Here is a 26,086-nt window from a genome sequence, read left to right as displayed (position 1 = left end):
CTGGAGGGCCACAGCTCCTGGCCACCTAGCCAAGCCTTTCCTTTGACACTTGCCTCTGCTTTTCCACCAAGACCCTCCCCACATTCCTCACCTTCAGGGCTCAGCCTTTCAGGGTCAGTTCAGGAAGAACTCAGGGTACATTCCAGGCCCTAGGGTCCAACATAGGACTGCCTTTTATAACTTCTCCTGGCAGCTGTCAGAGTTTTGAGAGGACACAGGCCTGAAGCAGCGGCTAGGAGCATGTGCAGTGGGTGTGCCATGAATGGTAGGCGGGGCATGAATGGTGGGCGGGGCATGAGCAGCAGTGTCACTCCTCCCTGTAAGCCCTAAGGGGCACCACCTAGGGTTTTGACTTTGCTGAACCCACTCTTTTGTCCACTCCAATCACACTTAGTCACGCCTCAACTGGGACGCTGGCAGTGGCATTTTAATGGCTTCTGTTGGTGACAGCAGCAGTAAAAAGGAAAAGGGAAGATTGTCCACAATGCCTAGTGGAGGAGACAGCCTCAGAAGTGAAGGGTCCTCTCAGGTCTTGATAGCCTTCTTCCACTGGACAGAGGCCAAGAAGGTCCGGATTTCCATGGGCTGCAGTGTGATGGCGGCGGGGTCCAGGAAGAAGGGCTCAGCTTGGGTTACAGGGCCTGGGGTGCAGGGGAAGGGGAATGAGGAGTACAGACTTTCCCTTGGCCTGCCCTACTGTGCTCCTTCCCCTGAGCCTCACCATAGCCTTAAACTCTACAATCAGTACAAAGGGCCTCAGCTCCAAATCCAAAAATATCTGGCCAGCACCCTCATATCTTCAAGCCCCACACCTGGGGTCCTTAAGCCTACCCCATGGGTGATGGGGACCAATACAGGCTATGCATATTATGCATATTACACATTATACTCTCAGAACTGAACATGGACCCTAGAGTCCAAATCGTGGATACTGAACTCCAAACCTTCAAATCCGATGCTGGTTTGCTAAACTCAGTTCAGACCCACAGGACTCTAACCTGCATCTGGGTCCACTATCAACACTCTCAAGTTCTGCCTGGGATCTGGCTAACATTCCCTCACACTATCCCAGATCCCAGATCCCATTCCAGGCAGGCCCTTACCTGTTTTCGTGGTCCACTGGAGCCTGGAGACACGATCCCGGGGCTGGGTGACCGCCAGCGTGGTCTCTTGCAGGTGGGTGATGGTGAAGGTGGTGAACAGGTCCTGCGGGAAGTGGATGGCTTGGTTGGCTGAGTGCGGACAAAGCAGGCGTCTCCCTCTTCTCTCCTGTCTGCCTGTGCTTACCCGCAAGTCCAGGGTGACAGGGGAGCTTAGGTTACGATCACTTCCCTCCCCGACAGCGAATTGGTGCTCCAAGCGCAGCAGCAGCGTCTCTGGGTCCCAGCGGGCCAGGGTGAGCAGATGCACGGCTGGTGGCAGCTCCCGAAGCAACCCAGAGAACTGCCGGCATGGAAGGGGCGGGGTTTGTGCTGGGGGCGTGGCTCGCCGTGGTCAGGAGGCGTGGCTGAGCTGAAGGGGCGGGGCGGGGCCTAGACTGTGTTGCTGAGTGGCCAAAGAGGGTCCTAACTGGAGTAGACAGGGTTGGACCAAGGTAAAGAAGCCGGGACAGGGTGTGAGTCACACCAGCAAATTGAGCTGTAGGTTCAGGCGGGTTGAAACTGAGCCAGGCCCACGGAGGGGGGAGAGGGCGGGGCTGATTCGAGGGGTTGGGGTCTTGCTTATGGCCTTCACTCAGCCAGCAAGAGGCCAGCAAGATGGATCTGGAGGAAGCCTAGAAAAGCCTGCATCCAATTTGCAGGCTCCATTCCCATCCTCCGCATCTACAGACCCCTCTGCCCCTCACCTGTGTCTGCTGGGTGGTCTCCAGGCTATAGGGGACACTACCCATGGGAGCCAGCACCACCTGCGGGGCCATGACCACCTCTTCCGCCAGCAGGCGGTGCTGGCTGGCAGCAGCCCGGGCGGTGTTCAGCAGGACCAGGTGGCGTCCTCGCACCCACAGACCCGGGCCCTGTCCATCCGGCCCGGCTTCTTGCAGTGGCTCCCCTACACCACGGGCATCGTCTAACAGCAGCCTCCGGTGGACCTGCGGGGACAGTGGCCAGAAGAGGGGGAGGGTCTGCTGGTGTCGCTGGACCACAAACAGGCTAAGAGCTTGAGGGGGGAAAAAGAACAGGCAAGAGGAGCAGACGAGGTGAACTTGAGGGTCTAGTAGGGGACTCCAAGTAAGTACAGACAGAACAGGGCAAGTTACTAGATTGGGATTGGACAAAACTCTTTTTTTTCTTTTTGGACAAAACTCTTGAATAGGAAGAGGGGTCTCAGTTTAGTGGGGACTACAGAAAGCTGGGACAGAAATCAGCTCCCAGGTCCAGCGGGGGCTGCGGACTTGGTGAAGGCCCAGTGGGAGGGCCTGACTTAGATGGGGCTGTACCCACTCACCATGAGCTCCAGGGAGCCATCGCTCAGGCTGCTGCCCCCCTGGGAACGGTCAGTCAACACCGTCAACTGCATATGCCCATCCTGGCAGTGAGAGATCAGGGTGAGGCACAGTGCTGAAAATCAGCCCCGGGGGCGGGCACAGGCCTGGGGTGGGGAGCGGTAGTCACTGCTGAGGGCAGCTGGGCAAGGCTGAGCATGAGAGGCAATTCCCTCTCTAAAGAAGAGTGTCAGGACGAGGTGAGGGAGGCAGGCCCAGCTGGCGGTGGGGGGGTCGGGAGTACCGTGATGTAAATGCGGCTGGTGACCGGGTAGTAGTTTCCTGCCACGGGCTCAGTCTGATTCAAGTTCCAAGTGGGCCGGTAATCACGCCTGGGGGGTGGGGGGACCGGTTTCTGACTTAGGTCTGACTCTCCTTCCCCTGCTCGCCTACTCTTCACCCACCCACCATCCTCTCCCTCCCACACTCATGATCAGCAAATGTCCCCACCACTCCTGGGCCCCAACCAATAAACCACAAGCCAATCGGTGCCCTCAGTGTCCCCAGCCACCCCCACCTCCTCTCCAGGATCTCCCGGCCATTGCTGTCTGTGTAGAAGCGTCCATTCGTCTCCAGCAAAGTGTCAAAGCGACTGATGACCTCCTTCCCCCAGCCGTCACTGCAGCCGATAGGAACATAAGGCTGTGAGCCTCACCTGAGTCCACCCTGGCCCTGCCCCGCCCTGACCCAGTCAGAACACTCACCCCACTGGTATTGGCCCCACTGTCCACTCCAGCTCCAGGTGCCTCTGTCCTGGGTACAGGCGGACCACTTGAGAGCACCAGGCAGAGAAGTTCTGGTGCACCTCCTGCACCAAGTCATTCTACAGGCACATGGTTAGGGGCACAGGGGGCAGAGGACAGGTGTATTCCCCCCACCTGTGCAGGGGTGAGCTCTGAAAATACCCATCTCTGCTGAGAAGCCGCCCCAAACATTAAGCCTACAGCAGAGTCAACCTCACTGACAATACAGGCACCTCGCCCACCTTCCACACCTGCCTAGCCATGGTTATATAATTCTTTTTTTTTAACTCCCTCAAGTTTTTAATACTTTTTTAATCACATTTATTATTTTTTTCACTGTTGAATGTTTTCTTCCCACCCCAACCCACAATGCACCTTTTTTCCAGATTGTTGTCACACGTGGCTACATAATTCTGGAGGGTGGAATATACGCTTGTATAACATATATTATAACATATATTATAACATTACCCCTACCTCCCTCCTTTCATAGGAGTCTAGCTTGATCCATAGCTAGATAGTTGTTGCTGCTGTTGTTGTTGGGTATCTTCAAGTCGGAACCAACTCATAGCTGACCCTCCAGTGGGTTTTCAGAGGCAGTAAATCACAAGGGGGGAGACTTCCCCTATTTCTCTCATGAAGTGCAACCTCTCACCATTAAGCCATCAGAGCTCCTTGAGCTACGTAGACCACAGTGTGCCAAACAGAAAGTGGTCAAGTGTATCAATGGTTCTCCTTAACCTTTTTCTGTCCCTTTGATTCAAATGCAGCTGCAATGGCTGCTGCCTAGGCAGCCTTCTTGGATCATGAGGTAGAAGCTGAATGTTGGAGAAGACAGGGCAATAAGACAGAAGGGGCCTAAGTGATTGTGGAACTACCTTACCTGGCTTGGACTGCCAGACTTTACATTAGAGAGAAAGAGCAGTTAATTTGGATGACTTGATTAAACAGGTAAAATTACACCTTAATATACACTGGTGGCCTACAGGTAAGATGCTGCACTGCAATCCCCAAACCATGTGGTTCGAATCTACTAGCTGCTCTGCAGGAGAAAGCTGGACAATCTTCTCCTGTGAGATTTACTGTCTCTGAAAACCCACTGGAGGGTCAGTTATGGGTTGGTTCCAGCTCCACAGCACACAACAACATACCCAAATTGGGAGCTCAGTAGCCTAGTAGTAAGAAGCTGCACTGCAATCCCACAGGCACACTGTTCAAAGCCACCAGGTGCTCCGAGGGAGAAGGATGGGTTATTTCCTTCGTGCAATTAACTACCTCTGAACACCCACTGGAGGGTCAGCTACATGCTGGTTCTGACTCAACCACATAAAACAGCAACAACACACCCAAATATGCAGATGCTTGCCTCAACGGTATACAGATACTACTGGCCACAGAAAACTCCCTCATTTACTTGTTAAATAAGCTGTCTTCCCAGTCAGATGCACCCACAGATACGTACCCTAAGTGAAATGTAGTAAGTGTACAATCTCATATACCCGTCTCAGATAGGAACCCATCATACCACATATCTTTGCTGAACTCCAAACAACGACAAGGGACCCTCCCCATTTACAAACAAAGCTGGAATGCCCCATCCCCAAATTTCCAAAGCCAAATAGCATTCTGGCACCTGTAAGCCTTTGGTTTGTGCTTCCTCAGACACCAAACCCAATGCACCGCTCTTGGGCATGTTCTAACTCCAGGTGGGCAGAGGAGAGCTACTCATTGTGTTTCGGAGGCTGTAAATCTTTACAGAAACAACTGTCTCGTTTTTCTCCCACTGAGATTGGTGGGTTTGAACGTTCAGCCTCTTAGTTAGCAGAAGAATGCCTTAACCCCAGTACTACCAGATGACTTTCACCTTGTGCATACAAAGGCATAAATACGAGCCCAAGAGAGGACCCCTGGACATTATTTCATCTCTTTATCAGATACTGATGTGAATCCTTCCCCTCAACCTCAAACACATGATTTACCTTCCCTCCCATGCCTCCTCATACCCCAGAAGGAATCCCAGAGCTCCCCTACCCCAGTCGCCACTCCCACCTGCCCACCCAGCATTCCTGACTGCAAACCTTGATCACGCGAATCTCTGCCCAGTGTCTCACTGGCAATGGCTTTGATCTACTGGGTCTGAAGATGTAGGCACCTGAGGCCTGGGCACTTTGGTTGTTGCCTGTACTGGCATTGTACCTGAGGTGGAGAAAAGCAAGAGTCAGGTAAGGAGCCCAGGGCTCTGTCCACATCACCTCCCTGGCCTGGTGATCCTCCCTCACCAGAAGAAGGCCTGGCGAATGGGCAGCACAAGCTTCTCGTCCAGGTTCTCAATCTCCATCAAGAACCCTGTGTCACGGCTGAAGGAAGCCCGGATGTGCTGGCCAGAGAAGGGGGACTGATATTAATGGCCATCACCCAGGCCAAGAGGGGTCTGTCTGTCTCAAAGATCGCAACAAAAGTCTAGCGTCACATCTCTGCTCTCTCACTTTCCACACTTGATCCCATTAGCAAACTCTCAAAAGTTCATCTTCGTCCACTTCTTACAGCCTCCACACCTTTCCCGTGCACAGGTATCTGTCCTCCACTCTGTCCTCCTAGATCCCTCCCCTATTCTAACCTTCAGTCTGTTCCCCACACACACACACACACAGCAGCTGGAGGGCAGATCAGGGCCATCAAGTCCCTTCCTGGCTTGGGCCTGGGCCTGACACCTGGTACCAGCATCGCAAAGCCCAAGACCCAGAAGATGATAGGTGTTCACAGAACTGTTCTGAATTTACTTTTAGAATCTTGGATTTGCTAAAAATGAATATATACTAAGGAATTCTGCATGGATTAGAACTCCCTTTATATTAATGCATCACAGAGTATCATTTTAGTATCCTTTTATGGAGGAAGGGGCCCACAAAGACAAAAGTCACAGGTCCACAAAAGTCGTAATGAAGCCTTCTCGGGACCCTGGTGTGGTTCCTTCTCTCAAAAAGTCAAAGTTCTCTCCTTCTGCCCTCCTCTCCTCCCTTCACCACCAGCTCTCCACTTCAGCCACGCCACATTTCCTGGGGTTCCTTGAACACCCAACACTTGCTGCCTGAGGGCTTCTGAATCTGCTCCTCCTCCTCACACTCCCTCTTCCCCACACAGCCACATGGTCACACTCCTCACTTCCTTCAGCATCGCCCTCACCCATCACCTTCCCCGCAAAGCCTGACTCCTGGTCTGGAAGCACAGACACTCACCCACCAGCGGCAGCACTGACAAACTCCCATTTACTATGACACCTCAAACTTGCTATGGGGGGAGGGAAGGGAATTTTAAAGCAGTCTCACCTCATTTTGTATGACCAGGACAGGGGACTGGTGCCTGGGTTGGGAGGGGCGGACCTTGACTTGCCGAGCAGGCACCTGGGCCACTGAGTAGGTGCTGAAACCCAGAGCCGGTACTGAGGCCAAGAAAAGCAGCTCTGGGGGGTGCTCCTGACCTTCTGGGTCCTGAAGTGCCACCACCTGGGAAAATAGGGAGGAAACCATAGTCAAGAGACAGAGAGCACATATATGTGGGAGGGGCACGCTGAGCAGAGGGGCCAAACGTAGGCACTGGAAGGATTCCTGGGATGGGGAAGGGATATTTATTTAGCAGAGAAATTCTGAGGAAAAGATCGCAGTGGAGAGTCATTACAAGGTGTTGTTGTTGTTGTTGTTATGTGCCGTCAAGTCGCTTGCAACTCATAGCGACCCTATGTACAACAGCCCTAAATCCTGCTCTATCCTGTGCCAATCGCATTGCCTCTGACACACCCATCCCGATTACCCCAGTCACTGAATCAATCCATCTCATAGAGGGTTTTCCCCTCCTGCGCCATCCCTCCACCCTTCCAAGCATGATGTCCCTCTCCAAGGACCAGTCTCTCCTTACAACTTGTCCAAAGTATGTTGGACGGAGCCTCAGAATCCTTGCCTCCAAGGAGCCACCCGGTTTAACCCTTTCCAGGTAGAAAAAAATTTAAAACCCACGGGGTAGGAGGAAGGAGTAAGAAAGGAAGTTGAAGGGAAGAGCTGCATGAGGGAGGGCAGGGAGGGGCTGACTGGCTCTTGAAGGAAGAGCTGTAGGAGGGACTGCGTGTGAGAGCAACCTCCTTGGTATCAGAGTAGAGCTATGCTCCGCAGGGTTTCCAGTAGTTGAGTTTTTCTTTTTCCCCCAGAAGTGGGTTAACCAGTCTATCTTCTAATGTACCTCCAGGTGGACTCCCACCTCCAACCTGTAGTTAGCAGTGGAGTATGACTGCCAATTGCACTAAGGGAGTTAAGAGGCAGTCTGACAAGTGCCACAGTAAATGACTAGAAACTCTAAGCCTCTGTAAACTGTCATTAAAATTAATAATAATAAAAAAAAGAGTTTGACAGCAACTGGTCTGAATGGTGCGTGGGGGTATCCTGGGGAAATAAGATTATAAACAGGAAAGATTTTTCTAAGTGGAAAACCGAAAAAGAGAGCCATTCGTGGGAATGAGATGTTCCCAAAGGGACCTGGAGGGACAGAATGGGACAGAGCTGGAAAGAGGAAGGAACCTGGGGAGGAGGACGAACCCAAATCAGGGAGGTGTCTTTGGGAGGTCTAGATGGCTTCCACAGGAGAGAGTGGGATATTCATGGCAGAGGGGTGTGCATGGGGGAGCTGTCCACGGAAACGTGTTTAAGGAAGGGGGTAACTGGGAGGGAGGTATTTGTGGGTGCAATATTCATCAAAGGGACTTACTTTGCTGGGTACAGTCACACCACTGGGGTCCTTCACCAAGAAAATGCTTCCACTGACCGGCAGCCGCACCATCCAATTTAACTTCCTCCCCAGAGGATTATAAATGGTGACCTGGAACTGGGGTGGGAAGGTCAGGGAGGGCATGAGTCACTGCAAGTTCTTCCAACCCACCCACCGAGAGAGGTAATGTCCCCGTGTATGATGCTAACACTATCAAGGCCATCGAGGATGAGGGCACCCCATACGTGAAGCTCCAGACAATTCTGTAACCACCCAGAGCAGAGGCCAGGACCCGAACCGGGGCTCCTCTTCACCCCACCCCACCCCAGGATTGGCCCTTTCCAGTTCTTCGATCTGCCCATGAGACTGGCTCCTTCTGTGGCTCCTGTCCGCTCTCCTTCCTGCAGGACGACTCACCCTCTCCTCGGTCTGGGTGAGTGGACAGTTGCTGACATTGAGTTCGCGGCAGAATGTGAACTTGTCCTTGGAGCCACTGAGCCACGAGAGTGCATTGCTCAGGAGCACCTGGGAAGGAACATAAAGGGCCGGGCCCGCTCTGGATGCCCGTTCTCCCTAACCCTCCTCATCCCAGTACCAAAGCATTCTCGGCCCCGCCCCACTTCCCTGGCCCCGCCCCGCCCCACTTCCCTGACCACGCCCATTCCTGCCTCTGTCTCAGCCCTCCCACGCCTCTCATCTACTAGGTCCCGCCCTCTCCAGGCCTGGCCCTCCACACCTCACAGGGTCCCCAGCCCTGGGCCAGCTGGCGGGCATAGTCGTCAGCTACGTGCTGCTTGGAGGTGCCGGTGACCGCATCATGGTGCTGGAGCACTGCCATGGCCTCCCCTGCGGGTGGGATGGTGATTTGGGCACGGTCTCCATCAGACATCTGCCCTGACCCCAGGGAGACCCCAAAGGTCCAATGGTAGGAGGTAAGGAGCTTTAAAGGAGAAACATAAGGGTCAAATGATAGCTCTAGCCCAGTGCTGCCCCACCTTCCCTGTCCATTCAGTGGCCTGTCACCTACGGAGAGGGGCACTGTCTCCCAGGCCATAGGGTCCCTTGATGGCTGCAGCTCCTGCCAGCGCCTCCAGCTGATTGCACACCTGACAGGAAGGGGGGTGTTAGGGTGGACAAGCCTGCCTGGGATCCTTGGCCACCTCCTCAGCCAGGTACCCTCCCACCTGCAGGAAGTTGTAACTGAGGCGTTCATAACGTTTGAGGGCCGGCCGGCTGGAGAAGTAGCCAGTCCAGAACTTGTAGGAGCCATCTGCGTAGGGGAAGAAGTCATCCTGTTTCACTGACCTGCAGAGAGGGGCACTGAGGACCTTGTCACAGCCCACGGAGCATCCCAATCCCCCCAGGTAGCCAGATCCGGCACATACCAGGTCAGGTTGGCTTTGTTCAGCTCCCAGAGGTAACAGGCTGGTGTGGAGTAGAGGACATGGACTTGGCTCCCATTGGCCTGCTGCTGGGGCAGAAAGGGTGAGGCTTCAGGGAGACGGGGCTTCCCAGCAAGCACACAGGGGTGCACCGTCACACCTCAGATGCTCCAACACACACTCAGAGCAAACCAAGAGCAGCCCTGAGAGGCAGTGGCCATCCTCACATAACCACTGCAGAGATGAGAAAAGTAAGGTATTGAGCACTTCCAACTGTTTCCTAAGATTATAGAGGCAATAAATGGCAGAGCCAGGGCCCAAAGCAAGACAGTCTATTTCCAGACTTATAACTTGGAATGTGAAAGGAGGAGTCAGTGGCAGGAAAGTCCAAAAGAGTGGCATTCTGACAGCCAAAGGGCAAAGTGCAGTGGAATGTGCTGAGAAACGTCCACTAGAAGGTCCTCAGTGACATGCCAAGGCATGGTTTTGGTGAAGTGGCAGCACAGGGAACAAGGATCGGGTGAGAATGTGGAGAATGGGCAGGTGGACAACTCTGAGGATGAAGTTAATGGGAAGGGGCATCTTAGATGGGAGAGATGAGACAAGTTTCTGTGCTGAAGGGAAAGACTAGAGTATCGAGCCACACAAGCACTGTCAGTGGCCGCTTACAGGGCCACATCAGCACAGCATGGTGAGAAAATGATGTCACTCACAGAGATGTCCTAATTCCCAGGACCGCTGCATGTTCCAGATTACACGGGCATGTGCAATGGTCATTTTCATGTGGTCTTGCTTGCCATGGTCCTGTAACTCCCACCAAAAGACCACGCGAATAAAGGACTTATGGATCACCAAAGGAACTGGACACCCTTGTCAATAATGTAAATAAGGTGCATGGCACCCTTGTGGGAGTAAAACCACACAAATAAGGGATGTGGGACCCTTGTTGTTTGTTGTTATGTGACATCGAGTCGCCTGTGACCCATAGCAACCCTATGTACAAGAGCTCTATACGTTCTTCTATCCTGTGCCAACCTAGCCATCTCAAGCGCACTTATTCCCACCTCTTCAGTCACAGAATCGATTTATCTCATCAAAGGTCTTCCTCTCCTTCACCGCCCCTCCACTCTACCAAATATGATGTTCCTCTCCAAGGACCAGTCCCTCCTTGCAACATGCCCAAAATATGTCAGACGAAGCTTCAGAATCCTTGACTCCAAGGAGCATTCTGGCGTCACTCTCTCCAGGACGAACCTGTTTGTTCTCCTAGCAGTCCATGGTATATTCAACACTCTTCTCCAGCACTGCAGCTCAAAGGCATCAATTCTCTATCATCCCTATTCACTGTCCAACTCTCTGATGCATAGCACGTAATTGCAAAGACGATAGCCTGGATCAGGCGCACCTTAGTCTCCAGTCTGATATCATTGCTCTTCGGTACTCTTGAGCGGTCCCTCACAGCTGACTTTCCCAATGCAATTCATCTCTTGATTTCCTTGCTGTTACCAAGAGTGTTGACTGTGGAGCCAAGTAAATTAAAACTGTTAACTATCTCAATCTCTTCACCATGCATACCTATGCTGCCAATTGGCTCAGTGGTGAGAATCTTTGTTTTCTTGATGTTGAGCTTCAGTCCACATAGGAGGCTGTAGTCCTTGATCTTTTGCAGCAAGCGCTTCAGGTCCTCCTCAGTTTCAGCAAGCAGGGTTGTGTCATCTGCATAACTTAGGTTGTTGATGATTCTTCCACCAATCCTGATGCCACATTCCTCTTCGTATAGCCCAGCGTCTCGGATGATCTGTTCTGCATACAGATTGAAAAGGTATGGAGACAGAATACGTCCCTGATGGACCCCCTTCTTGATTTTGAACCATGTAGTGTCTCCTTGCTCTGTTCTGACAACTGCCTCTTGGTCCAAGTTTCGCATTAGCACAATCAAATGTTCTGGGATTCCCATTCTTCTCAGAGTCAGCCACAGCTTATTGTGATCCACACAAGTCAAAAGCCTTTGCATAGTCAATGAAGCACAGATAGACATTCTTCTGGTATTCTTTGCTTTCTGCTAAGATCATATAACATTATCTGTAAGATCCCTAGTACCACGACCTCTTCTAAATCCAGCCTGCACATCTGGCAGTTCTCTGTTGACATATTGTTCCAAACGTTTTTGGATAATTTTCAGCAGAATCTTGCTTGTATGTGATATCAATGATATTGTTCGATAATTTCCACACTCTGTTGGGTCACCTTTCTTTGGAATGGGAACAAATATCGATCTTTTCCAGTAAGTGGGCCAGCTGGCTGTTCTCCAGATTTCTTGGCACAACTTAGTGAGCACATCCAGGCCAGTATCTGTTTGTTGAAATATGTCAATTGGTATGCCATCAACTCCTGGAGCCTTGTTTTTTGCCAGTTCCTTCATAGCTACTTGAACTTCCTCCATCATCACCATAGGCTCTTGCTCATATGTCATTTCATAAAATGTGGGACCCTAGAGGAGATTAATCAGTTTTGCCATCTTTCCAGGTTTAATATGGAAAGGGAGCTTCACTGCCATTAAGAAGAGGCGAGGGTGGAGCCCAACAGTTCGATCCAGGTCCCTGAACTTGAGAGACTGTCTAAGACCAGGAGAGTGCTGTATCACTGAGACGACAGCAAAGGATCTAAGAGAAGGAAGGAGAGGGTGCAGTGGGCTGCCCAGTCCACAGATCAAGGCAGTTACAAGGGGTGGGTGTGATCCATGGAGTGAAAGAGCTGAGAGCTTTTAGGCAGGTGGCTTCCAGATAAACTGGTATACTTACAGAGCCAGGCTTGCTAAATCATGTAGCCAAACACCTTACCACCTTCAGGCTATGGCTTACTGTGGAGTGGGGCACCTCCAGGTGCTAAAGAACACTGTAACAATGTCCCTGCACACTCCTCTTTATCACGGCTTTGTTCATAACAGCAATGAATGGAAACAACTTAAGGGCCCATCAACAAACAAATGGATAGAGAAGCTATGGTATAATCACACAATGGAATACTATGCTGCACTGAAAAACAAGAACTCATGAAATATACAAAATGGGTGAACCTGGAGGACATTATGCTGAGTGAAATATCTCAGTCACAAAAGGACAAATACTGCATAGTGTCATTGTAAAACAGGACTGACATCAGGGTTGAGGGGAGACTGAGAAAGACGGGATAAATTATACATACTGCATTGAAACATATGAAAAAAGAACTATTTAAAAGGGATATGTGATTAGGTATTATTGTCATGACAGGAGTCCATAATGAAGGCTGCATAGTGGAGTGGACTTGGGGGGAGGGATTGTGTAACAGTGAGAGAATTTTTCTTTTACTTTTCAAAGAGAAGAGCGAACTGGGGGACAATTGGCAGGGAGAAAAGTGGGCTCACAAGAGGGAAAGGAGAGCTCTTGGAAGCATGGCCCAGCTTCCCAGAGGCCAGGAGACCTTCTTCAAAGGAGGGGGTGCTATGCAGCTGTTGTTGCCACGCCTGTTGACTCATTACATTTGAAGAGTTGAATAGTATATTTTTCGATGTTGTAAATTTGAGCTGTCAGATAATGAAATAGCCAATAAATGAGGAGTAGATGCATATTAAAAAAAAAGTGCAACAATGAATGAATGGAAATCCAAAATATCTGTAAATTTTAATGACAATTAATAATATTTTTTTAATTAAATGAAAACAAAACAAAATAATGTCCCAAAAAGGACAGAGGCCCAGCTAAGAGTCTGAGGGGCCACGGACTAGAAAAAGGCCTGCTTGTAGACGCAGCTAAGAAGAGTGTCCTGACCCAAGAATTATATCCTATATCCTCCTTAATAAACCCCATGTTCTTGTTGTTATGTGCTATTAAGTTGTCTGACACTCACAGTGACCTTGTGTACAACAGTCTGCCCTGCCCTGAGCCAATCTCACTGACTCAGACACACCTACCCCACACGCATTGCCGACACACATTGCCCCAGTCACTGTATCAATCCATCTCATCTGCGGTCTTCCTCTTCTGTGCTATCCCTACACCCTTCCTTTTCCAAGGACCAGACCTTCCTGACCACATGCCCAAAGTTTAGGAGATGGAGCTTCAAAATCCTAGCCTCCAAGGTCTTCCCTATGTAAACCTCCATGTTGTTGTTGTTATGTGCCGTCGAGTCGCTTGCAACTCATAGCAACCCTATGTACAACAGCCCTAAACTCTGCTCTGTCCTGTGCCAATCGCACTGTCTCTGACACTCCCATCCCGATTATCCCAGTCACTGAATCAATCCACCTCATAGAGGGCCTTCTCCTCCTGCACTGTCCCTCCACCCTCCCAAGCATGATGTCCTTCTCCAAGGACCAGTCTCTCCTCACAACATGTCCAAAGTATGTCAGACGGAGCCTCAGAATCCTTGCCTCCAAGGAGCCACCTGGTTTAACCCTTTCCAGTACAAATCTGTTTGTTTTCCTAGCAGTCCATGGTATTCTCAATACTCTTCTCCAGCACCTCAGTTCAAAGGCATCAATTATCCTTCTATCCTCCTTGGTCATTGTCCAACTCTCTGATGCATAACAAGCGATTGCAAAGACCATGGCCTGTATCAGACACACCTTAGTCTCCAGAGAGACACCATTGCTCTTCAGTACTTTGGAGAGGTCCCTAACAGCAGACTTTTCCATGGCAATGCACCTTTTAATTTCCTGGCTGCTGGTGCCAAGACTGTTGACTGTGGAGCCAAGCAAACTAAAGCTGTGTACAATCTCAGTCTCTTCACCATCCATCCTGATGCTGCCAATTGGTCCAGTGGTGAGAATCTTTGTCTTCTTGACATTGAGCCTCAATCCATATTGAAGGCTGCAGTCCTTGACCCTCTGCAGCAGGTACTTCAGGTCCTCTTCATTTTTAGCAAGCAGGGTTGTGTCATCTGCATAACACAGATTGTTGATAGATCGTCCACCAATCTGGACCCCACATTTCTCCTCATAGAGCCCAGCCTCCTGGATAATCTGTTCTGCATATAGGTTGAAAAGGTATGGAGATATCATGCATCCCTGGCGTACGCCCTTCCCAATTTTGAACCATGCAGTGTTCCCTTGCTCTGTTCTGATGACTGTCTCTTGGTCCAAGTATAGGTTTCGCATTAGCACAATTAAATTTTCTGGGATTCCCATTCTTCTCAGAGTCAGCCACAGTTTGTTATGATCCACACAGTCAAATGCCTTTGCATAGTCACTGAAACACAGATAGACATTCCTCTGGTATTCCCTGCTTTCACCCAAGATCCATCTAACATCAAGTACAATATCCCTAGTATTATGACCCCTTCTAAACCCAGCATGGACTTCTGGTAGTTCTCTGCTGATGTGCTGGTCCAGTCGTTTTTGGATAATCTTCAGCAACTGTAACTATGACCTGTAAATTCTGCATGGTCATTGCAATGAATTAGCAAACCTGGGAGAGAAGCAGAGATTGCTCTGCTTGGGATGGTCAGTGTCAGAATTAGTAAGAAGAAGCTGGAGAGAACATGTGTGCCTCACAGGAGTCAGTCATCGTCATAAGTTCCCTTCGGTTCACCACATGGATGAGGGCACTGAGGCAAAATGGAAAAAAAGTGGGTATGGCTTTACGGCTGCCAATCAGATCACGTGAAACTAGGGAGATTATCCTGGATTACTGAGGTAGGCCCACTGTCATCACAGGCAACTTTAAGGAAGAAAAAGACAGGGTGAAAAGACATGAGAGAAGATGTGAAGACAGATCAGGATCCAAGAGAGATACTGTGTTACTGGCTTTGAAGATGGAGGAAGGGGCCACTTGCCAAAGAACTCAGGCAGCTGTTAGCAGCTAGAATGGCAGAGAAATCCTTTCCTAGAGCCAACCTCCAGACAGAGGCAACTCAGCTGAAGCTATAATCTTACCCAGTGACACCCAGGTTGGACTGCTCACCTACAGAAATAGAAGATGACCTCTCTGTTGCTTTAGGCCAGTAACTGTGTGGTAATTTGTCATGGACAAATCACTATGGCTCAAGGTACAGGGATACAAGCACACCAGTGTACACAGGTACCCTGGATGGGAACACTGACCTGGCTGTTGACCAGATGGATGAGCTTGTCAAGGTTCTTGAACCACATGTTGGCATTCTCATATTGGAAGTCCGAGCCCATGGTCATTATGGTATGGTTGGTGCGGTAGTGCCGGGCCTGTGGTTGGAAGAGGGGAGTCCTCCAGTCAAGATGTCAGAGCCACCCCTTATATACAGCTTGATCCTGGGTACATACGTGTCAAGACTGGATAGTAGCAGAAACTGTGTGCAGGGAATGTGGAAGTAGATGGTAGCTCCGTACTTTCAGTACAATTTTTCTGCAAAACTAAAACTACTCTAAAAAATAAAGCATACTGTTGTTGTTGTTATGTGCTGTTGAGTCTGCTGCAACTCATAGTGACCCTAGGTACAACAGCCTTAAGCCCTGCTCTATCCTGTGCCAATCTTATTGTCTGACACACCTGCTCCCATTATTGAATCACTGCATCACTGAATCACTGCATCTCATCAAGGGTCTTTCTCTCTTGCACTGTCCCTCTACCCTCCCAAGCATGACATCCCTCTCCAAGGACTGATCCCTCCCTGCAAAATGTTCAAAGTATGTCAGATGAAGCTTCAGAATCCTTGTCTCCAAGGAGCAATGTGGTCTCACCCTCTCTAGGATGAATTTGTTTGTTCTCCTAGCAGTCCATGATATATTCAATACTCTTCACTAGCACAACAGCTCAAAGGCATCAATTCTCCTTCTGTCATCCCTAGTCACTGTCCAGCTAGCCAATGTATAGCAAGTAATTGCAAAGACCATGGCCTGAATCAGGTGCACGTCAGTCTCTAGACTGACATCATTGCTCTTCAGTACTTTGGAGAAGTCTCTGACAGTAAACTTTCCCAATGCAATTCGTCTTTTGATTTCCTGGTTGCTGAACCAAGAGTGTTGATTGTAGAGCCAAGCAAACTGAAGCTATTAACAATCTCAATCTCTTCACCATCTATCATGGTGCTGCCGATCGGTCCAGTGGTGAGAGTCTCTGTTTTCTTGATGTTGAGCTTCAATTCATATTGAAGGGTGCAGTCCTTGCATACTACTACCAGTACCAAAATATAGAAGTAAATAAAAGAGTGGAAAATGGTATGTGGCAACATAGGGACACAAATAAAAACAGTGAAGAATTCATGGGTTCCCTCAGGTTGACCACACTTTCCTGCTGATGGGGAGTGTGTGCAAGTGTCCAGCAGGAAAGGGGGTCTGCACATTCTTCAAAACCAACTGTCTTTGAGTCAACTCCAACTTAGAGAGAACCTGTAGGACAAAGAACAGTCCCACAGGGTTTCTAAGCCCCGTAATCTTTACAGAAGCAGATTCTACAAAGATTTCTTCCAGGGAGCAACTGCTGGGTTTGAACCACCAACTCTTCGGTCAGTAGTCAAGCATTAACCACTGTATGATCAGTGCTCTGGTCAGGAAAATACCCAATTCCAAGAAGAGGATATGACCATGATATATAGAATATTACTTTCCCTACAAGGAGCAAGGAGCTGTTAGGACATCTGGGCTGTGGGAAGGCGTGGGATAATCCACACCAGTTCTGCAGGCTCCGGAGATGGTGTTTACCTGAGCAGTCGCCAGCTGAAGGAAGTAAGTGACCAGCTCCTTGGCATTGTACTCGGGGCTGCGAGGGTCATCTACCACAGGCATGTCGTCACATAGTACATCCCAGCACAGATTATCTGGAGGGTTGTACATGTTGGGCAGCACACCTGCAAGTCATACCAGAGTCAGGGGGGCTTGGCACACTAGACCCACCCTAAGGTCAAAGCCTAACGTCCCCTATGTAAGGCAGGCTAAAAAATATGTGAGGTGTAAAATGAAGCTCTGGTGGCCAAGTGGTAAGGAGCTGTGCTGCGAAGTCCAAGCACACAATTTGAAGCCACCAGTTACTATGTGGGATAAAGATGAACAATCTCCTCCCAAGCAATTTATTGCCTCTTGGAACTGGTTAGAGAGTCGGCTACGAGGTAGTTCCAATGCAGTTTCACACAACAACAAAAATGAAAAATTAAAATGCTGAAACATTGTTCACATATTAAAATTTTAAGACAAAGATGGCAAAGAATCAGATCTAGTGCAAGGCCCTCTGGACCTGGGACAGCACACAGGACACATGCATGAGGTCCACCCTACACCTGCTCACCTGTGAAGAGGTCAGCGGCTGGGGGCTTCAGACTGCTGCTGGCCCGCCACACCTGCTCCATCTCCCTCATGTTCTCCCGAAACATCTTATCTTGATAATCCAGGCGCCCAAAGAAGAAGCCATCAAAGCCCATCTGAGAGTCAGAACACAGGAGAAGGCAGCCTGAACCAATGCCCACCTCTCACCACCTACCAGGCCCAAACCAGCTGGGGAGTGATGGTCAGAGCACAGAGAGAAAGCGGATCTGACACCAGGGGGGGCTCTAGAACCATTCCAAGCTTGAAGACAAGTCAGAACCACTACAAGGAGAGCAGGTCCCTGCAGGAGAGCAGGGAGAGGGTGAAAAGCGACCTCCACCTTCCTCCAGGAACAGGAGCCTGGTCACAGCTGACAGGGGTATGTTATTGTTATTGTTATTGTGTACCATAGAGTCAGAACCGACCCATTGCTGACCCTCTGGCGGGTTTTCAGAGGCAGTTAATCACACAGGAGGAGACTGACCATCTTTCTCCTGCGGAGGACCTGATGGCCTCAAACCACGTGCCTTCAGGACTGCAGTGTAGTTTCTTGCCAGTAGTCCATCAGAACTCCTTCAAAAAGCCCTTTTCTCCTAAGCCTCTGTCTGCCACAAAGTCTGGGGAGAAGTTAGGATCAGACTAAGCAAAGCAGATTACAGTATAACAAGGGTAGGTCAGGGATGTAGACTGAGCCATCTGAAACCAGGTGGGTTTGAGGCTGGATCACAGGAAGGCTTGTGCCAGAGTGGCAAAAGACCAGCACAGTCAAGGGGTCAGGATCTCAAAGGATCACATGTGTTTTGTGGGTGTGGGGTTGGTAAAAGCATAGATTTGCACGAGGGGCTCATCCAAGAGGCCAGCAGTAATACCTGTGCAAACAATGAGGCTTGCTCTCGTGAGTGTCCAAAGGGGTCAATGTGCCAGGCCACAGTGGGGCGACCATCACTGCCAAATGTGTCCTCTAAGAAGCGTAGCCCCAGCGTCATCTGGTCCACAATGGCTCCGTAGTGAGTGGTCGCCTCATCATTCATCACCCAGCCACCGTTGGCAAACTCCAGGCGTCCTACACTGGGAAAGGTGCGATGAGAAGTCAAGGCCAGGAGTAGGGGAACTCGGGCATTGCTGGGAATGACAGGTCCAGGCATAAGCAGAAGAAGCAAGGCCACGCCCAGGCCAGTGGAGCCAGATCTAGGACAAGGGGTTCCCTTCATGACAGGCTTCCCAGATGCTGCACTGGCAGTGAGGCACTGCAAAACCTGTAAGAGTTCTTCAGATAAAGGGAACTCGGACAGACGGAACCACAAGCATCCACGGCATATATGTGGCGTGATACAATCGCAGAAGGCAAGGTGGCAGAAAAGGAAACTGAGCTGGGCTTCCTCTTTTCACTTCCTGAGGGCAGACTCACCCTGGCGCACCAGCTCCCGCACAGTCTCTTGTGTTGCTCTGGTCTGTTGCTTCCACCATCGGGAGAAGAAGGCAATCTCTACGTAGATGAAGCGGCGTGTGGGGTCGGCCAGCAAGGAGGAGACCACTGAGTCCAGAATGTACTGGACACCTGCGTGCTGGATGTTACCATGGACTAGGACACAGGGAGCAGGCAGTCAGGACCAGAAAGGCCAAAAGGGACATTCCTAGACACAGATCCAGGAGCCCAGGTTGGGCATTATCACCCCCCAGTGTCCAAGACCCACAGGGATCTAGCGGCCTTTATCCCACTCTGTTATACTCACTGCCATAAAAGTACTGGTCCACTGTCTTGAGCCAGCCCACGTCATCATGGGTGTGAGCCACCAGGTGAACGTTGAGCATGTCCGGCTGTACCTTGGGGCAAGTCTGCACAGGGACCCCAAACATCCACCCCATCAGTAACCTCAAGATAACAAGGTTTATTGGTGGGGGTGGGGAGATACAGGCTCTGATTCAGCAGGAAGTGACTGAGTGACCAGTCTGTGACCTGATCCTTGTTGTCTGCAGAGACACCAAGTCCCTCCCAGGGAGTACACACTACTCACACTTGTCTCCTAGATTGCTTCCCAGATCCAAATCTCACTGCACCCAAACCCAACAGAACAGCTCTCACTCACACCCGGGGAAAACAGAAAATATTAGTAAGAAGAAAACCAACCAATTACTGTGGTGTCAACTCTCAATTAGGACTCTGTGTGTTTTAAAGTAGAAAGAAATGGGGTTTTCTTCCAGAAATAAAATCATAGGTCATTCTTCATGAGGGAGCTCTGGTGGCCTAGAGGATACGGAATTGTACTGTGATCTCAAAGATGGGCAGTTTGAATCCACCAAATGCTCTGCAGAAGAAAGACAGGCAATCTCATCCCATGCAATTTCCAAAGGGTCAGCTATGAGTCGGTTGGAACTCAATGGCAGTAAGTTTTTTTAGTTGTTCTAGGAGGCCCTTCTGAGTGGCCTTGAAATGCTAAGCTTCCACTAGGTGGCTGAATGTTAACTGTCTACCCCACCAGGGATCCATTTGAAAAATGGCAGATAAATTAAGCATTTGCAAATGTCAGTCACCAGAGACAGTGAGTACATGCGATTCCGTTCCAGATGGGGAAACTGGCTTCCAAGAGAACCCAACTTGTCCACAGTCACAGAGACAGGAAGGGGAAGAACGGGGAAGAGCCGAAGCTCCAGGCAGGTGGATTCTAGTGTTTCAGTTCTCTCCTGGTCCTCCTCCCTTCTTCCACCAGCTCCCACCTCCAATCACAGTTATGGGCATGCAAAGTCCAGGAAAGTCTACAGGCAGACGTGCCCCGAGCAGCAGTCATATTTCTCAATGACACAAAGTAACGCGCTCAAACCACACTGTGACGCCAGCAAACCATTCCCTGGCACAGCCCCCCCCCAAAAAAAAAGGCTCACGCACCCCTCGGTGTATAGGTCTTCACATTTTCACGTGACCATTGTCACCCTCGGGCCCCATTCACCTTGTAACTCGAGGCCCGGACGCCGAGCACCGCCAGCAACAAAAAGAAGAGGAGGAGGAGGGAGCGGGGCGGCAGCCGCGGCGCGCCGGAGCTTGTCCAGGGCCCAGCCGCGCGCCCGCCAGCTCTGTCCCCCGCCGCCGCCGGCCCGTCTGCGCCCATGGTCCAGCCGCCACTGCCGCTTCCTGGGGCTCCCCCACCCAGCTCAAGTCAGCGCGGAGGCCCCGCCCCCGGACCTGACCTGGCCAATCGGTGCTGCCAGGGGCGGGGCCGGGCCAGGCGTGAACCGGCATGTCTCGAGAGTAGGGCGGTAGCCCAGTTCGCCAGTGTGCCGAGGCCTTTGACTTGCAGTTGAGTTTGAACCAACACATAGCTAAATATCTAGTAGGTTTTCGGAGGCTGCAACAGGCAGGTTATGGGACTTTCCATGTTTCTCCCGCAAAGCCGCTGGTGGACAAAGCCTAACGTGGTCACATAACACCTAGAACAGATGTTGTTGCTGTTATGTGCTGTCCAGTAGTTTGCGACTCATAGCGACCCTATGCACAACAGCCCTAAACTGTGCTCTATCCTGCGCCAATCTCATTGCCTCTGACACACCCATCCCGATTACCCCAGTCACTGAATCAATCCACCTCACAGAGGGTCTTCCCCTCCTGCGCTGTCCCTCTACTCTACCCAGCATGATGTCCCTCTCTAAAGACCTGTCTCTCCTTACAACATGTCCAAAGTATGTCAGGCGAAGCCCCAGAATCCTTGCCTCCAAGGAGCAGCCTGGTTTAATCCTCTCTACGATGAATCTGTTTGTTTTCTTGGCAGTCCATGGTACATTCAATACTCTTCTCCAGCACCACAGCTCAAAGGCATCAATTCTCCTTCTATCTTCCCTAGTCATTGTCCAACTCTCTGATGCATAACAAGTGATTGCAAAAACCATGGCCTGTATCAGGCGCACCTTAGTCTCCAGAGAGACGCCATTGCTCTTGAGTAGAGAGGTTCCTAACCGCAGACTTTCCCATCGCAATACGTTTTTTGATTTCCTGGCTACTGGTGCCAAGAGTGTTGACCGTGGAGCCGAGCAAACTGAAGCTGTGAACAATCTCAATCTCTTTGCCATCCATCCTGATGCTACCGATTGGTCTGGTGGTGAGAATCTTCGTCTTCTTGACATTGAGCCTCAGTCCATACTGAAGTCTGCAGTCCTTGACCCTCTGCAGTAAGTGCATGAGGTCCTCCTCAGTTTCAGCGAGCAGGGTTGTGTCATCTGCATAACGCATATTGTTGCTAGATCGTCCACCAATCCTAACGCCACACTTCTCCTCAGAGAGCCCAGCCTCTCGGATAATCTGCTCTGTATACAGGTTGAAAAGGTATGGAGATAGGACACATCCCTGGCGTACACCCTTCCCAATTTTGAAACATGCAGAAACCGGCTCCAGGCATGCTTAGAGGGTCCCTTTGTCCTCATGAGAAGTCTCAGACTTTCCTAAGGGTTGCTGAGAGTGAGTCTGTGTTTCCTAAAAGTCACTTCTACACCTTCTATCCAGGAAGGACTCAGTTTGGCTAGTAACAGGAATTCAGTTTTGTTCAATCTATGGAATTGAGCGTAGGGTAATAAAAGCGCCCTTGGAAATTTGGGGATGGGAGTCAGCCGCCAAGATTAGTTGAGCTCCTTAGGGCTCCTCTGATGATCTGCTGCTGCTAAGAGGCCTATCAGGTGGAGGAAGTCATCTGAGTCACCCTCATTCATTCCCATTGGCCCATCCAAGTTACAGATAATATCCCATTACTCTGATAAAAAACAAACAAAACCAAAGCCCAGATTCCTAGTATCAGCAGGTTTATATCTGCCGAGTTGCAGAGAATAGAGGTCACTGTCCTACCGCAGGCACCTGACTTCAGACAGGAGACTGGTAAAATCAGTACAAACAGGCTCATCCACCCCAGGATTGAGGTAGTTTTCCCACTGGAAGGAATAGTCCTAATGGCACAGAAGGAGGCAGATTACAGAGGAGAGCTCAAGGGATAAATTTTATTAACCGATTGCAACAAGAAAAGTGGAAATACTCAAAAAACGGACACCATTCCCACCAGCAGCAAGCAGGGTGAGGAAGGACGGTCCAGGTGGAGGCTCAGGATGTTTGTTCTTCATGTGTTCCAGAAGAGGGCTTGGTCCACTCAGCTGAGAGTCCTGAGATGCCTCACCAGGGAAGAAGCCTAAGGCCTCAGTCATGGACAGAAAACTCAACAGCCTGAGGCCAGGCCCGAGGCAAGATAAATAGATGGCACCTAGAATGTGACCCCCACCCCCATCAAGACTGGCATCACCATGGAGGTGTCATGGGCTGAGGATTCTGTAGATAGGACATCACCACGGCCGAGATGGACAGCCTGAGATGGGAGAGAGGGATAAATTAGGGTTCAGGAGGTTATGGGTCTCTCTTTCCCCTATAGGGTCCCTTTCTTTCTAGGCCCCAACTCACATGAAACTACTCATCATCTGTTTGGTATCCTCTGAGCTCCGGGAATTGGCGAAGCTGATGAAGGAACAGTAGACAGCAACCCAAGCACACCACTTCAGCTGGGGTAGAGTAAGTGGGTGGAAAGAGTAAGGAGATGTGTGAGTTAGGTCGGTGAGAGGCAAGACAGTAAGCCCCAACAAGCCTTAGACTCAAAAGTCACTCTCCCAGGCACCGGTTCCAATTCATGATTTGTCCCGAGGTCCTGACCCTTCTCAATCTACTCCAAGTACCCGATTCTACTCCCTGACCTGTATTAACCCCAAGGTGCCCTGTGAGACCCAAGACAACTATCTCATGATGTACCCCTCATGCTGGGCGCCGCCTTTTTTTGCCAGGAGCCCCCTCGAAGTTGCTTCAAAGCCTGGCCCCACGCAGATGACCTCCCACGAATCCATTCCAACCTGGCTTCGGGGCTTCCGCAACAACTTCGACCCAGCGCTATCCTAAACCCTCCCCTAGGCTACATTTAGATCCCAACTGTCTAGAGTAAGCAACACAGTCCGGTACCGGCCAAAGGCCAAAATCAGGCCCCATCCACAAGCAGGTCCTGCCCACCTTGAGCATGAGACCACACATGCTGAAGATCATGCCGAGTAGGTTCATGTAGTCCGGCGTCGGGTCATCCAAGGCTGGGTTACACTCATTCGGAGGCGGCTTGTACCTACGGCAGGCTTAAGAGTCAGGGGCGCCCACGTCCCGCCCCTACAACGGCCACCTTCTTAGACACCCTACCCACGCCCATAACTCAACTTCACCGCCATAACGCTGGAGACCTCACCTAAGCACTTTGTTTGGCCTCCGTGGGTCCGACATACTGTTCGCAGCCATATCTTGTCAAAATCCCGACGCGCCACTACCGCCGCGCAGGCTGCTTCCGGCGTGGAAATGGGGGTTTCTTTTCGAGTAACACCCGCAGCCCTCTACTTCGGTTCCTAGCGGCGGAGCCGGGATTCCCTCAACCAAACGAAGGAACGCTAGCTAGAAGGGATCAGAAATGCTCCTAGGAAATAGAGGCTGAGGGGGAAGTCCTGAAAGCAGGCTTCAACATCCTGAATGCTATATCCAAAACGGGTGAAGACGTTATCCTATAAATGAAAGACCGGAAGTACGTCGTGAGGTCCAATAATAAAGTTACACCTGGGCGTGGCTTCGGAGGATCTGACGCTTCGGTCTAGCTAGACGTAGATTTATTTGGAGGATCTGACGCTTCGGTCTAGCTAGACGTGGATTTGGAGGATCTGAAGCTTCGGTCTGCGCTCCTGGCGAGTGGTGCGGAGGGTTTGGAGCTATGGCTTTCCCTGAGCCAAAGCCACGGGCCCCCGAGCTACCGAAGAAGCGATTGAAGACCCTGGACTGCGGGCAGGGGGCGGTGCGAGCGGTGCGATTTAACGGTGAGCGCCGCCTTCTTCATTCGGGGTTCTCCCCGCAGCCTCCTTAGAGTTCCGCGGCCCTTTAACCTCTGCCTGTTGTTCCCCAGTGGATGGAAATTATTGCCTGACGTGTGGCAGCGACAAGACCCTGAAGCTGTGGAACCCGCTGCGGGGAACGCTCCTGCGGACGTACAGTGGCCATGGCTACGAGGTGCTGGACGCAGCCAGGTGAGTCGAGGGCCAGGCGGCTTTGGAGCGCTGGGGCCGAGATCGGAGGTGGATGACATTTCCTTCTTTCCCCTCCAGCTCCTTTGACAACAGCAGTCTCTGTTCAGGAGGTGGAGACAAGGCCGTGGTGCTGTGGGACGTGGCTTCGGGGCAGGTGGTGCGCAAATTCCGGGGCCACGCAGGGGTAAGTGCGAGCACGCGGGGAGGTCATTATTAAAAGGGGGTGGGACTGGGAATCCTCAGTAACGCGTAGGTAATGACAAGGGCACGCACAAACTCAGACCTTTATTACAGCCTGAGGATCTTTCCCCTTCCCTTGAATGCCTGATGGCCTTGCCTCTGAAATAACGTCCAAAAATCGTCCACCGCACAGGCATCCTACCTTTTAGTATTGCTTCATTTCACTTGCACCCTGTTTTGATCCCCAACCCGCCCAAGTCCGGTCCATTCTGAGTGACAGTCACTGTTTTTCAGAAGGTGAACACGGTGCAGTTTAACGAAGACGCCACAGTGATCCTATCTGGTGAGTGTGGGGCCGAGAGGCAGGAGTAGAAGGATGCTGCTCCTGCTCTCCTAAAACTGACTAGTCCTTCCTCCTGGCTTCAAGGGTCTATCGATTCCAGCATCCGCTGTTGGGACTGCCGTTCAAGGAAGCAAGAGCCGGTACAGACTCTAGACGAGGCCAGGGATGGTGTATCCAGCGTGAAGGTGTCAGACCATGAAATTCTGGCAGGGTGAGTGGACCCACTGCGATGTGTTGCTGCTGCTTGTAAATCTCCTCTGTCCTCACAACTCTCAGCAAAGTCTTGTTGGGCCTGGTCCCTGTTGACCTCTCAGCTTTTACTCACTTGTGGGCCTTATTTCTCATCAACAGACGAAGCATGTTCCCATGCCAGGGCATCAGCAGTTGCTCTTCCTATTCCTGCTCTGACCTGCGGCTTCCTCGGAATCTCTGAGCACTCACTGAATGCCAGGCACTTTTCTGTTCCTTAGGATTAAAGTGGGGAACAAATTAATTTCTGGCCTTTAGTGGGTTGGTATTCTTGTTGCAGACCGAGGGTCCCAAAGAATAGAATAATCTTATAATTATTAATAAAGAGACAAACAGCCAGGAATGTGATAAAGCAGAGAGCATAAAACAGGGGGCCAATAGTTCTCCAATGAAGATCTCAAGCCAAGCTTCTCTGTCTTTTTATTCAAAACCAACAGGAAGTAAGTTACAAAAAGAATTCAATGCACATGAATCCAATCTATTTTTTTCTATATTTTATTAATTTTCATAAACATTTACAGAGATTTTGGGTTTCCATTCATTCATTGTTGCACTAGTCTCTCTACCCTCCTCCCAGTTTGTTCTTGTCCAAATGCCACAGTGCTTGTCAAAGCCAGTTCTGATTAATCTTCTTTGTCAGTG

At 50.7% G+C, this 26,086-nt stretch overlaps 3 protein-coding genes across 3 annotated transcripts in view; 1 reads left to right on the top strand and 2 right to left on the bottom strand.

Moving 5' to 3' along the window:
• Positions 1 to 525: 525 nt before the first annotated feature.
• Positions 526 to 20,845, bottom strand: MAN2B1 (mannosidase, alpha, class 2B, member 1). Its single transcript, XM_006900834.1, has 25 exons — positions 20,794 to 20,845; positions 20,556 to 20,737; positions 19,344 to 19,446; positions 19,019 to 19,192; positions 18,480 to 18,673; positions 17,594 to 17,726; positions 17,014 to 17,159; positions 15,442 to 15,558; positions 9,363 to 9,448; positions 9,162 to 9,282; positions 9,005 to 9,083; positions 8,714 to 8,823; positions 8,395 to 8,502; positions 7,978 to 8,094; positions 6,552 to 6,728; positions 5,505 to 5,602; positions 5,304 to 5,421; positions 3,187 to 3,305; positions 3,000 to 3,101; positions 2,727 to 2,814; positions 2,446 to 2,526; positions 1,847 to 2,089; positions 1,288 to 1,443; positions 1,104 to 1,206; positions 526 to 641 (listed from the first exon to the last, which is right to left on the bottom strand). The coding sequence occupies exons 1-25, from the start codon at positions 20,843 to 20,845 to the stop codon at positions 526 to 528; spliced, it is 3,123 nt and encodes a 1,040-aa protein (XP_006900896.1).
• A 2,031-nt stretch (positions 20,846 to 22,876) lies between these two features.
• On the bottom strand, positions 22,877 to 23,907 carry WDR83OS (WD repeat domain 83 opposite strand). The gene is made up of 4 exons (XM_006900807.1): positions 23,853 to 23,907; positions 23,630 to 23,735; positions 23,036 to 23,133; positions 22,877 to 22,943 (listed from the first exon to the last, which is right to left on the bottom strand). Exons 1-4 carry the CDS (start codon positions 23,900 to 23,902, stop codon positions 22,877 to 22,879), a joined length of 321 nt encoding a protein of 106 aa, XP_006900869.1. The 5' UTR covers positions 23,903 to 23,907.
• A 453-nt stretch (positions 23,908 to 24,360) lies between these two features.
• WDR83 (WD repeat domain 83) overlaps positions 24,361 to 26,086 on the top strand; it is a 7,754-nt gene continuing 6,028 nt past the window's right edge. The window contains exons 1-5 of the mRNA XM_006900806.1: positions 24,361 to 24,465; positions 24,552 to 24,672; positions 24,751 to 24,856; positions 25,147 to 25,195; positions 25,280 to 25,406. Coding sequence (XP_006900868.1) covers positions 24,363 to 24,465; positions 24,552 to 24,672; positions 24,751 to 24,856; positions 25,147 to 25,195; positions 25,280 to 25,406 — 506 coding nt within the window. The 5' untranslated portion in view covers positions 24,361 to 24,362. The remainder of the gene's footprint in view (positions 24,466 to 24,551; positions 24,673 to 24,750; positions 24,857 to 25,146; positions 25,196 to 25,279; positions 25,407 to 26,086) is intronic.

This window comes from Elephantulus edwardii, unplaced genomic scaffold (assembly GCF_000299155.1).
Source record: "Elephantulus edwardii isolate Elephantulus edwardi_28Jun2011 unplaced genomic scaffold, EleEdw1.0 scaffold00296, whole genome shotgun sequence".
NCBI classification, from domain to species: Eukaryota; Metazoa; Chordata; class Mammalia; order Macroscelidea; family Macroscelididae; genus Elephantulus; species Elephantulus edwardii.
The sequence above is the reverse complement of the archived record's forward strand: the minus strand, read 5'-3'. Positions and strand labels throughout refer to the sequence as shown.